At 32.5% G+C, this 19,728-nt stretch overlaps 1 protein-coding gene across 1 annotated transcript; it reads right to left on the bottom strand.

The window, feature by feature from the left end:
• Positions 1-1,073: 1,073 nt before the first annotated feature.
• Positions 1,074-19,316, bottom strand: LOC124371416 (androgen-dependent TFPI-regulating protein-like). The gene is made up of 6 exons (XM_046829748.1): positions 19,167-19,316; positions 9,267-9,440; positions 8,827-8,964; positions 6,405-6,622; positions 4,132-4,283; positions 1,074-1,681 (listed from the first exon to the last, which is right to left on the bottom strand). The coding sequence occupies exons 2-6, from the start codon at positions 9,438-9,440 to the stop codon at positions 1,629-1,631; spliced, it is 735 nt and encodes a 244-aa protein (XP_046685704.1). The 5' UTR covers positions 19,167-19,316; the 3' UTR covers positions 1,074-1,628.
• Positions 19,317-19,728: the final 412 nt, after the last annotated feature.

Raw genomic sequence — 19,728 nt, 5'->3', positions numbered from 1 at the left:
ATATTGTTGCATATTACATGATTGTTTTACATTATTCAAGAAAATTTAGAATTTGCCAAAAGCATGTCGGATACCAAGCGTACCGACTATAGGATGCAGATTAGTGGAATTTTCTTGTACTTCAATATTTGTGCTTGTAATCCTAAAATTCTTGTTTTCTTCTTTTTGTAACTAATGTAACTAAAAGCAGTGTTACTAGTGTATAGTGGTACTTTTACAAAAGAAAGTAATAACTAATAAATGTTTTTTTTTTATAAAAATCTAACATACAATTTTTTGATGTTAGATTTTTAATTAGTTTGGAAAGTAATAATTACAATAAAAACTTAGTAACAAGTGTATTTTATTTGTACATTATAAAAGTATCACATAGCTAACAACAATTACTATCATGTAGGGATTATGGAACAAATATTGTACTTTGGAATTTTCAGGATTTTTTAAATAAATGACAAACTCTTTAAGCTAAGATGATAACTATTGAATTACATATTACATAATCATATATTGAACAATAATAATCACAAGTGCCATAAAAATATTTAAAATAATAACAGTGGAATAGTAAATGTACAAGTAAATATATCACAATAAAAAATAAGTAAATAAATCAAAGTTTTTTAAATAATTATTTGAAACACAAAACTCATTTTTTGGACAGTATGAATTAAGTACAATGTTTAACCTATCTGTTTTGGAATAAAACTTTGAAAATCCAACCAAGACAACAAATAAAAAAAGGAATAAAAATTAGAACAAATAGATGAATATATTACATATATTGCTAAATTTATATGAAAAACAACAGTGTTATTAACTTTCCAGATATGTCAATATTACACAGTTTTCCTTTCTCATAAATAATATTTCAATAGATTTTCTGCTGCATAGGTAATTTAAAATAAATAATTTTGAAGGCACATGAGTGACTTATTTAGGATTTATCATTGTACTCTGACATTTTGCCTACAAATACTTCATCCATAAAGGTATTTGGAATAATGTTTTCAGCACTATTAAATGTCTAGCTTGAAACATGCACATTATTACTAAACATTTAAAATTATTGAATATTTGGAATAGAGTTAGTTAATTATCTTCCATTTCTAAAAGACACTATGTAAGTAGTGCTAAAAATTTCTTAATAATTTAAAATTTTAATCCTTTCGAATAACAAATTAATTTATTTCACTAATTTAAAAAAACTGCAATTAAAAATTAATTTTGAGGAATAACTTGTATTTTAATAATTTAATGTACTGTTAATAATTATGTATATATTAACAATATGAGATTTTTAAACACATAAGTACAATAATCTCGTAGTAACAAATCAAATGGAATTTCAATGTAAAATCTGTTAAAATATCAGCTTCGTAATATAATAATTATTTATTAAATTAATTTTACAAGAAATAAGCTGATTTATTATAAGGCTATCTTAGCAAGGAGAGCAAGGTGATATGCTATGGAATGCTGAGGGTTCCAACAAAAATCAGAATGTCCTCTTGAACCTGGAGAGTACATGGACCCAAGAAAAGAGCAAGAAGTCTGATGCTCTCCTCATCTTCTGTGCTGTACTTCAGACATTAATTTGTTAAGTTGTATTGCCCCTAAATCCTGTCATGTCAGTGCTTTTTGTGCTTCTTCCTTGGTGCTTTCTTCACTAACAGTTTTTCATCTAAAACAATTAAGAATTAAACTATTAACTTTTAGGTTAAACATTCAGTTAAAGTGATTTGGTCATTACTGATACTTCTGTAAACACGTTACTAGAAACTAGAGCATTCACATTTTTCCAATAACAAAACTCTCAAAAACCATTTTTAAATTTGAGTATTCAACAAGCGAAATGGATTTGTAAAATAAAAAGTCTAATCTTTAAAATCAGAGCCTTCTGAAGTTGTGCACATGAATTATCAAAAACTTCAAACAATTCATTTAACTCTTTCATGACATATTAGGTAGTTACACAGTACTGTACATACACATTAATGTTTCATAAATATCCTCCCAAAATTTAAAATTAATATTTAAAACTTTTATGAGTTAGCTTTATAAAAAATATGTATGCTACATTAAATGCAATGTTAAATTTTAATTGTTAAATTGTGATTCTGGTATCAATTTTTATTTTACACTAATTCCAATCCATTACTATTTTCCTCATCATCTTTTATCCTCCAGTTTGGTTGAAATCTTTGATACAAATGATAAATGTCTCCCCAAATTTGTTTATCAGAATTGTATAGGTTTGTATAGGTGGCATTAGAATTCTCTATTGCAATACATAATTTGTAATTCATATTGTAATGCCATCGAATAGAATAAGCAATACTTGCACATAATAATGAACCAAAACTAATAAATAGAGCATAATAAACAAAACTAATGAGATGAGCCTAAATTAAATGACCACTTAACAATTCTAAAAGTTAAACACTGTTGAAAAATTATGAAAATACCACATATACTTACTTGTCACAAATCATTAAAAATAAATAAGGAATTAAATTAATTCAATATAAGACACAACAAAATTACTATCAGAATAATTGCTAGTAGGTGTGATTAAAAGTAAGAAATGCTACAAGAAAAGCTAATCAAAGAAGAAATATAGTAAGTTTAGTTCATTTATAAAAAGTTTTTTGTAAAGAATTGTGGTAATATGTATTAGTATACAGTAGAACATAAATTACATTTTTTAGTACAAAAAACTGTTGTAGATCAAACCCTTCCTCCAGTTCCTTGACATTTTGTACTATGTGTAATGTTGAATTGGGGTGAATAATTCAAATTTTGTCTTGAATAATTAGAAGTTTTCATGTCATATAAAAACATATTTTAAAAATAAATACAAATTTATTTACTTATAAATTTTAATTTTAATTTTTATTTATTTGATATTTCTGTGCTAGAATGTATAAAAAGTAAACAAGACAACATTGCAATGATACTGTAGTTAACGAACTACAGTTGTATGCACAGCTGCACAAGCCATTACATAAAAGCACCATGCATCCCTGTCATGCTAATAATAATTGTGTCTGTTTGGTTTCCACAAATTCAGCAATGTGAGTGAACTAAATATCTTTGTACTTTGCGTAACAGCTCTAACTGTCAGTGTCCCACCTCCCTGCCACTTTAACATACCCCAACCCCCCACTGTATATGTTTAGCCATCATGATCATGATGGATCTGTAAAAGTGAAAGCATGTGACTTAGGAAATACTTTTTTTTATTGCATAAGAATTTACATATTTTATTACAGTATATTAATAGAGTGATGATTCTAATGTTAATGTTTTTGTTATTAGAAATGTACTATGTCTATTCTATTCTGAATCTTTTAAGATGTTTTGTATGACCAACATTTGTGCATCATTAGAATGTTTTACAGATTCCTTGAGGAAGCTTGCATTATTTAAGTTCCACTGTATTAAAATACCATTATAATTAAAATAACCATATGAGCAAAGAATTAACCGTATAATATTTTATTTCTAATAATCAATTTGGTAGATGCAAAGTATGGTAAAATAAGGAAAAGTCTCTCATTTAATAAAAATTACACTAAAAAAACTGATTTATAAGTCAAAAATTCCAAATTCTCCATTAAACAAGTGTATTAAACAAATAAAGAAAATATTTTAATTCGTAACTTCATACACAGGGTTGTTAAAAACTTTCTAGGTTAAATTTTATATTTTTTTATTTGAGCTGGAATTATGTTGATATAAACTTGGAGAATTGTTATAAACTTAAATTAGTGAATTGTAAAACCACCATCGTGATTTTGGTATTACCTACAAAAAATACACTGAGCACAATCCACAGAATTTATAATATATATTATTTTTAATTATATTGGAAACTTACGAGAAGGATATAAGAAAGCTCCCAGAAAAATGAGTTAGTGAAAGTCAAATATTAACTAATTCACATGTATGAATCCAGTAACAAGAGATGTATAGCCATAAATAAATTAATGAATTTAAAAGATAAACAAAATATTGAAGTTTATATGGAAAAGTGAACTTTGATACCTTGTGGGATAACTATTGCTATTAATAAACAGTTCCTCTGATTATGCTACAGTTACAGAAGTATTGAGTAAACCACTCGCTTACCCCAAAGCACTTTGTTCAAGAAGTAGCCTGCCCCATACAGCGCCACGGCTAAAATGTAAGTGGCTAGGCAGATTACTACTCTCAGTGTCCAATTCAGCATTTTGAATATTGGATACAACCAGATACCACTCTGATAGTAAGTTCCCAGTAAACTGAAACAAACCATAGTTTAATTATTTCATTATTTGATGATCTGAAAATAGCCAGAAACCTACTAAGTTTAGTCAATATGGTTTAATAACTTTGAATCCCTGTGTGCAATCAAAACAGATATAAACATACTGAATTTGCTCTAAAAAAATAAAGTCCTTACATATTACAAATAATTCACAACTACATCTATTCTACGATGTCTAAAGATGTGCACCAATATGTAAAACATAATTTGCCACTAAAACTTATTTACATTTCTCCCTGCTTCATTGTGTTAATCAATAGTACAAATTATACTTCACTCAAAAAAAGTCACTACAAATTATAACTGACTACAATGAGTAGATAGAGTGTGACCTCATCTTTTTTTATATTACAACATAGTTATTAAATATACAGGATTTAAACAATTTTTAACCAAAACTTTAAAGAATGGGTAAAATGATTACCTAGAAACTGTACTATAGAAATAACTTCTTCTACTATCATATATCCTCAACATCTACTTTTAAAAAGGCATATAAGCTATGTCTCTATATAATAGGTTGTGATATATAAAGTGAACTAATATGTCTCTACATAATAATTGAATGGTTGTAATATATAATATGAACTAATAAATATATTTAGTTTCCTAATCTTACATGAATTATCAGCAGCAGTCTCTCAAAATATCTTAATTAGAAGTGCTGCTAAAAAAAACGCAAACTAAGGCTGTAAAAAGATGATATTTACAATTAGATATTATCCCCTTCAGTGTTCGCCCCTTATTGGTCTTTCCACTGCTCCATGCAAATATTCCACTATGCGCAATGCTGCAGATCATTTATTGTAACATAATGCTGTTCATGATTTCTGTCACATTTTCTTTTACTACTTCAACAGTCTCAAATCTCATTCCTTTCAAAGCTGATTTGACTATGGAGAATAAAAAATAATCACAAGGGGCCAAGTTTTGCAATCACATTTTGACTAACCAAGTATTATGAGCGGGAGGGAAGGGGGGGATCCTCATGGATCCTGGTGAAGGATCCATGAGGATCCATTTTCTACTGTGTGTCACAGTAGAATAATCATAGGGTAATCAGGGCGGTAATTCAGCAATGCTGATTCACTGTTTGCCCCTCTGGTACCCAATTGATATGTACAATTCCTTTCATATAAAAAAATTATCATTGCCTTTGATTTTGTCATTCCTGATTTTTTTGCCATGGAGAACCAGGGGATTTACAACTCATCAATTCATGTTTCATTTTGGGATTATAAGTAAAAAACACATGATTCATAAGTAATAACGTTTCCTAAGAAGGTAGGATAATTTTCTATGTTTTCTAGGATGGCAGAACAAATCATTCTTCTGCATTCCTTAATTTCATGTGTGAGACACTTTGGAACAATTTTTGAACACACTTTGTTCGTCTTGAAACTTTTATGAAGAATCTGCCTAACACTTTCCTTGTCAATTCCTTTTAACTCAGACAAAGCTCTGGTATTTAAATGCCGATCTTTTCAAACAAATTTACCAATTTTCTCAATGTCTGAATTGACATATGGTCATTATGGACATTATTTGGTCATATGGTTGGGTGGAAGTGTAATCAATGCAATTGATAATCATTCTTAAATCAATAACTTATGTGGTTTTTATTTCAGCTTTGAAACCTGATAATTCATGAAATGTACAATCATATTTAATTTAAATTTATAAGTAGAATTATACCCCTGTCTGAGGATTTAATTATTCATAAATGGTTGGAAAGCTCAAACCCCATGTTCCTTCCCCTGAATATGATGTTTCCCTGCATTGCAGCTCAATTTTATGTAATGATTCCCAATCCCTCCATCACTGTAATACAACCGATAGGATTTATGAAATCAGGAACTGGAGAGCTGGAAAATACTAGGCTTCGTAGTCATAAATTGACAAACAGTTTATCAGCAAACCCAATAACTTTCTGTTCTGCTCACTAGGTGAGACAATGACAGATAAATATGTAGTCTAATGCAAATTTGAACAGAGTATAGTTTGTTGAGCATAATATTTTTGGTAGATGAGAATTGCTATTTGACCAATAAAATATCAGTCAAACATGGAATTGAAGTTGAGCTCCATTACTTACCAAAATGAATACAGCAGCAGATATAAGGTTATTCCCAATAAAGCGGGCTTGAACGCAGGATACTTGTGGAAACACATATACATTTCTAGAAGCACTATCACAGACGTAGTTGTGTGCAGAGAATGGTTTATCCATGGTGGAAGGAATTTGTCCATAACTATTGGGAATATCAGTTCTCTGTCCACAAACCACACACTCCAGAAGACTATTGAGACCACCTAAAAATAATTTTTTTTTTCATTTCATACATATCTAACTTCTTAAGTAAACAAGTTGACATTTAATGATGATTTGAGTTTGTATTAACTTATTACTAAGTTATACACTTTATTCAGTTATAAAATGTTCATGTACTCGAGAGAAGACACTTAATGTTGTACGAGGGTCGTCCGTAAAGTAACCGCCGTTTGGGCGTGGCGCGATAAGTAGTGGGGGTAGCGCCGCCATTCACACATCTGCGTGTGCAGCAGTTCAGTACGCTTCTAGCTGTTGAAGGGAGAGCATCGTGCGATCGTGCGTTCTTTTGTTACGACGTAAAAACATGAGCGCCGTGATAGAAAATCCCGCCAAATGTGAAGTTCGTGGTGTAATAAGATTTCTGTGGTTGAAAAGTTACACAGCAGCTGAAATTCATCGTGAATTGAGTGAGGTGTATGACCCAAACATTATGAGCGAAGGTGTAGTCGTCAATGGGTTCGTTTTTAAAAAATGGAAGAACGAACGTTCACGATGAAGACCAGAGTGGTAGGCCATCTCTCGTCAGTGATGACTTGGTGAAAGGGCATTGGTGCTAAGGGCATCTTGCTCGTTGAATTTATGGAGCGTGGTACGACCATTACAGCTGCAGCTTACTGTGAAACCTTAAAAACGGCTACGACGAGCGATTCAAAACAAGCGTCGTGGTCTTCTGACATCTGGTGTTGTGTTTGTCCATGACAACGCCCGTCCTCATACAGCTCAAAGAACAACAGAACTTTTGGAAAAGTTCAAATGGGACGTTTTTGACCACCCCCCCCCCCCTACAGCCCGGACTTGGCTCCCAGTGATTTCCATCTTTTCCCGTACATGAAGCGGTGCTTGCATCTCAGAGGTTTGCGAGTGATGAAGAGCTTCAAAACGCTGTGACAGGTTGGCTACGTTCTCAGGCGGCAGATTTTTTTAAAGATGGAATTTCAAAAACTGTTGAAAGATATGATAAGTGCTCGAATTTGTATGGTGAATATGTAAAAAAGTAGAGAAAAGCTGTAGTTTTAACATTTATATAATAAACTTTTTGTATCTCAACTGGTTTACTATTAATTTAAAAACGGAGGTTACTTTGTGGACGACCCTTGTATTTAAAATAGTGAAATAATGTCAAATGCTGACATTACAGGTATTATATTTTATGCTTTCTGTAGTTTTTACTTTTAATTCTTAAACATGCGTGTAAACAATAATCTATTTGTGAATAAAAAATGTATTATTCTTGAAATAAAATTAAGATTTTCGTGTTTCAATACAAACTATACAGCGTTCTTATACAAACTCTCTGGTAATAAATGTGAATTTGTTCTTCGAATCAAATCGAACCAAAATATGTAATATAAATCGCCAGTAGTAAATTTAATTCTATTGTCAGGATTTTAAAGTTTGGTTTCTTCTAGATTGATTTTCCTTGCAATTCCTTAACTAGGTATAGTCATATAGTAGTCCTATACCAATTTTTAATATGTTTTGTACACATTCTCATTGCAAATTGCCGCAAAAGGTAGATTTTTGTTAATAATTTTGTTGTTAATGTAAAGAAGGTCACCATGTATTCCTAGCCTCTATCTACTAGATGACCTTGAACGAAACTAGTTTGTTACTATCTCTGGTCTACTTGTTATCATTAATGAATTGATACTTGGTCACTTGCTAATGGGGAATAGTTCTATTTGAAGGATACATGCTGATGTAAATCAGAATAACATTTGTAATAACTGATATCCAAATATAATAATTCTACACTAATAGTATTTTCTTACCTGAGATGTAACTTTGAAATAGGTTTTTAATTATAGTTTGATCTTCAGTATTAGCATTATGCCCAGTAATGGTTGCATATTAGCTAATATTGGCTAATAGTCTTAAATGGAATTTGCTAATAAATGTTACTAAATTATTCACTGGTGGTTTTGGTACGTGGAAAAGTAGAAATTATCTGAGTGAGATATGATCTTTGTTTACTAACAGTATAATCCTTGTTTAGTAACAGACTGTGAAAGACATAGGTTAAATTTTAATTTTGTGATTGAACTGATAAACACTTCAAAGTTCCACAAAATAATCACTACCCTTTTGACGGTTTAAAATAGTATTCACCTTATGCTTTTTGCCTTGAATAATATGTCTAATCATTAACATGTTATAAAAGTAATGAGACGTGAAACAACCTTACCAAGGCCATTGGGGCCACAAGGACAGTGAAGAAGTAATTCTTGAATTGGTTTATTCTCTCCTTGATCTTTTCTCTTCCTTTAAACAGAGCCAGAATTTCTCCTCCAAGAGCAATATAGAAATACGTTGTTTGTAACGTCTGAAACATTAGAATACAAATCTCAGCTACTATACATCTCAAATAAAAAACTAATCGGGGTAAAATCTTTTCGCTTCTTGAATCTTGAAAGAATAGACCATGCTGAGGGGTATGGAATATATTTAAAATTAAATAAATCAGGTATGCCTAATTCAAAGTTAAAAATTTAAGTGATTTATTTCAAAAAAGTTGGATTGCTGTTATATGTATAGATTTAACATCTTTAGGGCTTGGGGGGGGTATTTATCCCCCTCATCTCTCCCTTAGTTACTCTGCTTAGGCCACTGAGATAATTTACTCACAAATGTCCAGTTGGTGAGATATCGCAGTGAGAACCGTTTCATTGTTTTTACAACAGGATCATGGATATCATCTTCTTTAGTGTGTTTGAGCATGTTTTCCTTCATCCAGTGGGTGACAACCATGTAGTACGCTGCCACTCCGACATGGAACACCTGTCTGGCCAGGTTGTTCATCTGAAATGCCATAACATGTTATATATGTATACAAAACTTTTTAGCATGATAAAAAATTTATATTAAGTTGAACAAAGTTGCTTTAAAATAGCATTGGCATATTGCATCGACATATTATTTAGACAATATTCAGTACCGTGTTCTAACAGAAAAGCTACTACTGTTTTAAAAGATAGTGACAAAATGATATGAATGTTTAAACAATATTATGCTTATCTAGAGTGTAGCTGTGATTCTTGTTATCAATTTTTCATTTATTATCTTATCCTTTATTAACTTCTTTTTCAAGTTTATTTACTTATTTCTTAATGCATGTTTCACTCACATCGTGTAAAACCTGAAAACTTAGTAAAGTAGAGGAATATTTAACACTTTGTGTGCAGCCCCTAAAATACATGGCTGTTTATATAATGCTCCCCATTTTTTGTGTTTCTCAAGAAAAGTCTTTGTCTACGAACTAAATTCACTGAAATTAAAGTACTTGACTGGATTCACACTACTCCCTTCTTTCTTATGTAATGTCATAAGTCTTTTTAATTTTTTGTACGTGTTGAAAATATAAAAAATAGTATAGGTAATAAAAAACTATTTAAACAGATTCTGTTTACAAGATAGTTTTATAAACACATTTATAACTACAATGGAACCTTGATGTATTGAACCTCAAGGGAAAATACTAAATTTGATATATCGAGTGTTTTGTTATAATGAGTTTTGATACATAAAGGCTGTTTGGAGCAGACTTTGATATATACAGGTTTACAAATTTTGTTTTGTTATTCATTATATCAAGGTTAATCTGGCAGACTTCAATTTGAAGTACACAATGGGAAATGTGTAATAAGAAATTATAACAAGTATTGTACATAAATTTAAATTTGCTGAATCATGGTAACTTCCAAATGAAATTGATATTGGAGTGGTGATTCATCACTGGCAACAACAGAAAACAAAGGAATATCAGTGTAGAGGGTTTCAAGTCTCGACATGAAAAATACGGTACTTCGGTTTGTTGAGCTGATCAGCTGAAACATCGATACATAGATGTTAACAGTAGTCAAAATTAAGGGCAAAAATTCAATATTTTTAGGTTATTCACATTAAACATTATCATTGAAATAAATTGCACATTCAAGGGAAATGACAAGAGTTTGATTTATCAAAGAATTCACTATATTGAGGTTCAATATATGAGGTTCCGCTGTATTTAAAAAAAGGTTTGTTTATTCAGAACAACTTTCAAAATCTGTTAGCAAGTGTAACTAGATTTTGAATGTTTTGTCACATTTACTTCAAGAAATATATTTGTGATAATGAAAGTTTTGACAGAAATCACAGAGTACGAAAACTACATTTAAGTATTCAATTAATATTAAATATAAAACAACAGAGTATTGCAAATTATAAAATACACTCTGATCTATACAATAGAACTGCACAAGTGACTGGGTTTTATATACATTCCTGATATGTTATCACAGACCATACAGGGCTGTACAATGTTTTGGCAGGCCCTATCATGTCCTGCCTCCACGCCCCCGTCACACAGCTTCATTCCCCCCTCCCGTTGTTCCATTGACAACATCTTATTATTTTGTTAATTATATTAAGATTCAATATATGTTGCTAAAAATGAGCACAGAAAAAATATTATTAATTAAACTAATTTAACCATTGCTTTAAATTAATTTTTTGAACTCTTAAAATGATTAATATGTAGTCAGTTAGTTGTCCTATTTAAATTAATTTTAGATATTAATAACTGTGAGAAAAATCTTTAAAAGACTTGCTTTTAATTTGATTTTTATTCTCAGTTAAAGATAATTTGTCTTTTGTATCGACATTCCAGTTATGTTTCATTGTGTCAAACCAGACAAAAATGTTGAAGTATTTGTTTGTTATTTGATTGCAGTAACTATTATTGACTTACCACTTGAATGCACAATATAAATAAGACATCGCCTGGTAAAGTAAGACATCTTTACTTTTTTACTTTTTTTATAAATAAACACGACTGATATTGTTAAATCAAAAGTAAGATTATTATTTTAAAAGTTATTATCACAGTTTCTTCGAAATTGTAATGAACAGTATTACAAATTTAGCATATGTTAGTGTTACAGTGATTAGATTGAGCTACTTCGTCCGACAACACTATTCCTGGTAAAATTTAAACCTGTCTGAGTACAGCCCTGGTCTATAAGGGGGCTCTAGCCCCCCTCCCCAAAATTTTGAAAGAAGAACATAAAAATTGCACCCAGTAGTTTGTTTTAAGCTATAACAAATTTATGAGTTCTTAAAGCTCAACAATGTTCTGGGAGAAAATTCCCGAGCATCTATTTATTAGGGTATTTTATACCTCCTAAGCAACACAGTGGGTCAGCCCCCATTCAAATTATTTTCTATATACGCCACTGTCACAGACAGATAAAACATACCGTAAAAGGTAACATACTTTCTCATTTACTACTTAGTTGCTAACTATTATCGTAGGAATAGGAAGTATTTCAATAGATTAGGTTTTCTAATCCATTACAACGAAATGCACTATAAGATTACAAAAGAAAACCATAAATATGTAACTTTAAACCAAATTTAATTATTTAAAATGAAAAGAGTATTAATTCTCTACAAACATTAACCACCATTTCGGAAGTTCTCAATTAACTTTGACAAGAAAAACATAAATAACAGTAGCATAGAGTAACATATTACATCATATATATGTACAACATGTACGGTATAGTATGATACTGTATGTGTATGATGATAGTAAAATTTTTCAGAAGCCTGAGTTATAATGTTAAAAAAGGTATATGCATTCTTCTCAACAAATGTTGATTTAGCTACCTTTAAAACTAAAATATTGTTTTCTTGAACTTTTATATACTCTATTTAATAGAGCTACAAGTGCTTAAAAGTTTCAATATTGTACTCATGGAATCGATTCATTATGGATTCTAATATTTCACAGCAATGAATGTTACCTGATTATTATTAATTTAAAAGTTTTTAGGGTTTATTAATTGGCATTAAAACATTATTTTTAAACAGTTTTCATTCTGCAACTATTTATAATATACCTACTGCAGGACCACAGTTGTGGGTTAATTAGCATACATGCATTGGAAAAGATAACATTGAAACCATAATTATATTGTTTATATATAAACTACTATATGTAATTAAAGTTCATATAATTTTTATTCCCCAAAACAAAGTACATTTAACATCATTTTGACCAATGCTAGTGATATTTAAAATTACATGACAACATTACAGTATAAATTTAAATTTGTCTGTGTGTTTGTGTGTAATTTATTTATTGTAGTTCCTAGTTATCCTAACATTTCACCTCTTCTATCTATGGACCTGACCAACTGAAATGTTATTGCAAATTTGTATTTGCATTCCATTTTATAATAATTACCGCAACAATCCCTTTCTTTCATATCTTTTGGATTGTTTGACATGTTTTTTTCAAACGTGGGTCAGATTTTTAAACTGTCATAAGAAAATTAGCAATCTCCTAAAAAATCTTATTACTTTTGTCTTTCTGCCAGATTTCCTGGAACACCATTTTAGCCTCAAACCACAATAATATAATGTATTGAAGTTGTTTTAAATACGTTACGGCTAGTCCTTAATAGTTGTATTCAAACCAATGTCGCATTGTTCCTTACGTTACTAATTAATTATTTAATGACAAAATAAGTTGTTTCATTTAAATAAGAAAATGCTGAATTGTTATTCATATAGAGATATTGTACTACAACTTCAAAACAGTTGAGGTTCGTAAGATTTATTCAATATTTATGTTTGTCCATATGACCACAAGATATTGTCATGGAACACTCCTAAGGATGTCTTTTTTTATTTATTTTTATTTATTGTATCAACGGTTACACCATTTCCATTCAATAACAAATTATAGACTCAAGAATACTTGACTACTACTTATTAATTATATTATATCAATGAGAATTTACCAAGATAGTCTAAATAAGTGACAGATACATTGATAAGAATATCAAAAACGACTAAAATCCATAACAATAACGAGTAAATTAAATAGTAACAAAAAGCAACTAACAATTGGACATAAATTACGATCAGTTTTAGGAGAACTTTCCCACATTTGAATTTCTGTATGTGGAACTTTAAAGGCGCCACCAAGCACTTTATTCTGCTCCGAACTAATCCAATTAGTAAAGAAGTTCCACACAGGACCAAACAATTTCACTTAATTTTGTGACCCTATAAAGGCGCCACCTATCACTTCTCACCATATACACTGCTCAACCAATTTACTTATGTTGTTACACTAACAGAAAAAAGCATCAAATTTAACAATGTATAAATAAATAAGTTAGAAACAATAACAATAACAATAATAATAATAATAACAATAATAATGATATTTTAACAATAATAAATAGATAAAAATTCAATAATTTGATGTGTGTGATAAATTTAACAGTGATAAAAATAAATAAGTTAACAACAATATAAATAATTTAAACAATAACATAACATATGACAATATTTAATAATAACTATATAAGCAACAACAATGACCAATTAATCTACAAATCACAAACTTAGATGTGAACTGGACGCAATAAATAATGTTAATAAGTGCATGATATGGTAAACATATGATCAAGACTAATTGGTACACAATAACAAGTAAGAATAAATATTAGTAAGTAGTTTATAACTTAAAAAGTCTTCTTAATGCTGATTCAGAATCAAAGAAGAAATCATATCCCAGCCCCGAAGACAGTGCATTTCCTCTTCTTTGGAGTCTAGGCAGACAACTATGGTAGGCGTAGGATGTGGAGTACTGGTGACGAAAAAACAAGTCTCGAGATCTGGTTGATCCAGGGATGCGGAAACTAATCCTTGAAAGAAGATCATCACAGTCAACCTGCCCGGTGAGAAGTTTACGCAGGAAGACAGCATCAGCAAGTTGTCTTCGCACAGAAAGGGACAACAGCCCAAGAGACTCCGCTATTGTGTCAACAGGTGCTGCCATATAATCATAGCCCAGCCTAACTCCTATTATCCGCAAAAAGCGTCTCTGGATCTTCTCTAATCGATCTGTATCATCAACTTGATAAGGGGCCCAAACAACACAGCAATATTCCAGGATGGAGCGGATAAGTGCAGTGTACAAGGACATCAAGGCTCTGGTGCTAAGGCCATTTCTAGAAGTGCGGATTATGAAGCCTAGTGTTCTAGAGGCTCTGTTGCAAATATGGTCAATGTGTTTGTCCGGCCGTAAATCAGCCGAGAAAATTACACCAAGGTCCTTTACCTGAGTTTTTCTTGGTAACACAGTACCACACAGCTTATACTCGATCATAACAGGGTCAGCTGAACGATGAAATGTAACAACTGCACACTTGCTTACATTCAACCTCATGCAATTCAGGGAGCACCACTTTTCAATCCTGTCGAGACCATCCTGAAGTTGTTGACAGTCATTTGGACCCGTAATTGCAGAGAAAACCTTGATGTCATCAGCAAATAATAAACACTTAAGACCAATTGCACTAACAATGTCGTTAATAAAGATGTTAAACATAAAGGGTCCGAGATGGGATCCCTGGGGTACACCTGATTTGGCCAGAAAGGGTTCAGATAATGCACCCGCAAACTTAACCACAAGTTTCCTGTTAATAAGGTAGGAGTTAAACCATTTCAACAAGGAGCCATCTATGCCATAGGTTCTGAGTTTATAAATCAAGTGATCATGGTTGACACTATCAAAGGCTTTAGCAAAATCAATGTATGCACTGTCAACCTGTAGTCCGTCACTAAATGCTGAGATGATGTAATCTTCGTATAGAATAAGGTTAGTTGAAGTGGACCTTCCAGGCAAAAAGCCATGTTGCTCCTTCGAAATTATACTCTTGAATGTAAAAGACAACTGGTCCAACACTAAGCTTTCGAATACCTTCCCAATAGCTGATTGGATTGCAATAGGACGGTAATTGCTTATGTTTTTAAGATCAGAGGACTTGTGGATAGGGACAATGAAGCTAGATTTCAACCTCTCCGGGAATATTCCCAGTTCAAGCAAACGGTTGAACAAGACTGTCAGCTGAGGAGCAAGCAAATCATGACAATATCTTAGAACACTAGATGGAATTTCATCAGGTCCAGGTCCTTTGTAAGGATCAAGAGACGCTAGCTTGGCGTTCACATCTTCTTGTCTGAGAACACAGGTAGAAATATGAAAAGGTGACTCAATGTTTAATGGCGAAGGTGGCAAATCAGAGGAAGAAAAGACAGAAGAAAAAAAGGCAGCAAACAGATTGCATACTGATTTAGGAGAAGATTCTTTTCTGCCTTCGTAAAAATATTCATCTACACTCTGAATATTTGTCTTCATGTTATTCACAAAAGCCCAGAAAGACTTAACGTTGGTGGGAATTGCAGAATTGATGTGGCCTATATAGTCAGAATAACACTTTCTACTGAGGGCTTTGCATTGATTTCTAACCTTGCAAAATTCATTATAATCATTGAGTCCAAGGCTACTTTTATAGATCTTATGAAGTATCTTCTTTTTAACCACAAGATGTCTCAGGTCAGCTGAAAACCAACAAGGAAACCTCCGTCTACCAATAGTCTTTAATGGGGTGGATTCAAGTACGACCCTGTGTATGCCATCAACATATTGGTCAAAGTACTCATTAGGATTGTCAATATCAAAATAGGTGGTTCCAATACTTATGCTAAGCCTCCTGAAGATATCAGTCAAGTTGCATCTACGGAAATCAGGGATGGTTATCTCACCGGCATGATTACAATCAGCTCTAAAATTGATAGTAGTACTAAGTGCCGGGTGGGCATTCTCAACTGGTAAAAGGGGATCAGGAGCTGGCACCATATGGAGGAAACGAGAACTAAAAACAAGATCAAGAAGTACTCCTCGGGCATTAGAGATTCTGTTGACCTGAGCCAAGTGGTGAGTAGAAGCAATATCGATAATAAATTGTGAAGCCCTAGTAGCCCCCACAAGCTTAGGATCCAGCCAGTTAGTTTCAGGGGAATTGAAATCTCCCACCAGAACAATGTCCTCATGGTCAAGCTCGGAAGCAATCACCTCATCTACCATGTCGGCATACTGAGCATAGGAATTGGCAGGCTGTTGCGGAGGTATATATACACCGCTGATTAGCAATCGAGAAGAGAGAGACGATTTGATGGAAATAAACAAAGTTTCAATACCCTGAGCTGAAGGGTGTATTTCGGTAGCTCTGATAGAGGACTCGACTGCAACAAGGACACCCCCTCCTGACGACTTGTCACTGGTGTTGGCCGAACGATCCTTACGGAAGATAGAATAGTTTGACAGACCCAATTCCTCATTTCCAATATCTTCATGAAGGTTGGTCTCAGTCAGTACTAATACATCATATACACAAGTTGCAATCGCTTCCCGTAGGACATGTAATTTAGAGCGCAATCCATTTACATTTTGGTAATAGATAGAGAGGTCATTGCGCTTAGTGTAATTTAGTTTTTTGGAGCCTCATTAACAATTTTGGGTACACCATTGCGGTACTTTATTGTGAGGTTGGGTTCACCAGCATCCACTCTGCTTTTGAGCTCCTCTCGTAGATTATTCAGGAACTGCCTTTCGGCAAGAGTTCTGTCACGGGAAATGCTGATATCGGACAACATCTGGTCTAGATCATCCTTGTTGAAATTCTTCATAAGTTCCGTGACATTGCCAACATTCTCGAAAATTATTTTGAGTGGTCTAGGTTTCTTAGAAGATGCACCTCCCAGGCGAGTAGTTCTGAAATGATGAGGGCCATTCGAATGGCAAAACTTCTTAATCAGAATAGTGGCCAAATCATTGTCATATTTGATTCTCAAGTCAGATTTCTTACTATCGCTTTCCGAAGCCCCGTACACAAGCACATTGTGAGCCCGACGGGTACGATCAGCTGTTTCCTCCAAGATAGCTTCAACAGTCACAGATTGCGACTTGATGGAACGCAAGGAATTTACCTCCTTTTCCATAGATTCCACCCGTTTCTCCACATCAGAGATACGTGGTTCAAGTGAAGAAATGGTAGCATTAATTGCAGAGATATCACTCTTTATGGATGTGATATCCGCAGGAACACCAGAAAGATTATCCAATCTTTTCAAGATCTCACCCATCTGAGAGATAAGCAGGGAAGTGGGGTGTTGGTCAGCAACAATGCAATCCGCACGACCACAGTTCCATTTTCGACGGCTGTCGTTAGCTAATTTATTATATTCGGACTCCGTGACATCAGTGCACATGGCATGAAACCATCGATCACATTTATGATCGCACTGTAAACCTTTCTCAGTATCAAGGACTGTTTTCATGCAAACAGTGCAAGTTTGCTTATTCGGAATAAAGGACATCTTGTATAGACCAATATATCCCACCTTATTATTTGAGGATATTTATACGTGTCAATATTATTCTACAGTTTATAATGAGTTGACGTTCAATTTGAAGCTACTCAGTCCACCTCAGAATTGAACACCTAGAAAATTGAATCTAGAAAATATGTAAGACAACATGCAGGCAACACGGTGATAAAGTAGCTTACATGCACAGTTCATACGAATTGCAAACTGTAGGCATCATGCATAAAAGACGTGCTGGGCTAATATACACTCTATATTTCACAGTCTATGACTATAAAAGAAGAAGACAATTTAAGCAACAATTTGTAATCGTCTGCTATCCTGCACATTCAATGTTAGTGAGATAGGTTGTTTTAATTTAATCAATAGTGAAATATTTAGCAAAGCATATTTAAAGATTATAATATTGTTGCACTCACTCGATTAAAATGAAGAGATAAATCCAACATTAGAGCACTTGAACACCAATGAAACTAAGAAGATCAGCTTAATTATTAGCACTAGCAAAATACGTTGGATTCAAAACTGCCATCCAAGGACATCTTACAGAAGACATAATAAACCAAAATTATGAGAATAATAATTATCCATACTTATTATAGTTTATATAAACAGATTCCTCAAAGTTATTATAATTTGATATGATGTACAACATTAATGTCACAATACAGTACTGCAATCACTCCCAACTACAAGGAAGCCAGTCAGATATTTAGAATATCATATGACGTGATAAGATTAAATCACAATGCGACTTTTGTATTTCTACATTCACTTGTCGTCCCTGGAGAAGTACACATAGCCTGCATCGAGCTGATACTCATCAACGCCAATTACATTAATTATAATTAGTACAGTCAGTTCAAAACCTATGTGGTTTGATACCAAGAAAAACTATGTATCTTATCACAATTGGCCTTTTAATTAATATTATTCTATATGTCAACCTAAATATTTACAAGATCACATACGCTATCCATCATTTTCGTAATTTACCATCCATCCATCAGTTATTTCACCCATGACTTTACAGTAATAACAAAACGTCTTTCCCCAATTATAAAAAATCACCTTTACAAGTTTTGCATAATTATGAAATAGTTAAATATTTTTCCTAAACATTATTTATATACATACTTGCAAGTTGGTAATTGTAAGAGAAAATTATAATATTTAGAACAGTACAGGCGTTTTTAATTAATTATAAACATAAGATTATTATAAGCAACACAGACCTGTAGAATTATGAATTGCCGAGTTCATAAATTTCAATTTACATATTCTATTGGTACTAACCTTGGATAATTCAAAACTTGTCCGACTCCTCTGCGGCAGAGAAATGCCGCTCCTGGAGAACGGAAGAAGAAAGTAGGTTATGCGGTAGTGACTGGACAGTTGCTAGCGTATCGATTCACTACAGCGCTTCAGTTCAGACGTGAGTGGAGGGGGTAAAGTAGGGGGGAGAGCTATTACCTGAGAAGTAGTACGTGCTCGTAATTGTAATCGTGATTGTGAAAGGGGGAGGAGGGGAAAATAATCATGCGGTGACTAACCACAAAACTCGGCAGAGGTTCAAGCTCGAGACATTGATAAGAATCGCTGATAAGATTTTTTCGTAAAGACTTTTGATTTTATTTCACTAACAATGCTGGATGATGAAACATGTCTAGTTCTTGCCAATATTGAATATTATACCAAAGTTCCATAATTCCATTTCTCCTTTACTACAACTACTTATCTGTACAATAATTGGCGAAATAGAATTATTGTAAACCCTGTTTGTTTGTGTGTTTTGTCTCTTTTGCTTCTGAAGCAAACATTGATTGAGACCATTTATTGTGAGATAAAGTGGTAAGAT

This window comes from Homalodisca vitripennis, unplaced genomic scaffold (assembly GCF_021130785.1).
Source record: "Homalodisca vitripennis isolate AUS2020 unplaced genomic scaffold, UT_GWSS_2.1 ScUCBcl_1389;HRSCAF=4946, whole genome shotgun sequence".
Taxonomy (NCBI): domain Eukaryota; kingdom Metazoa; phylum Arthropoda; class Insecta; order Hemiptera; family Cicadellidae; genus Homalodisca; species Homalodisca vitripennis.
This window is presented reverse-complemented; position numbering and strand designations above follow the sequence as displayed.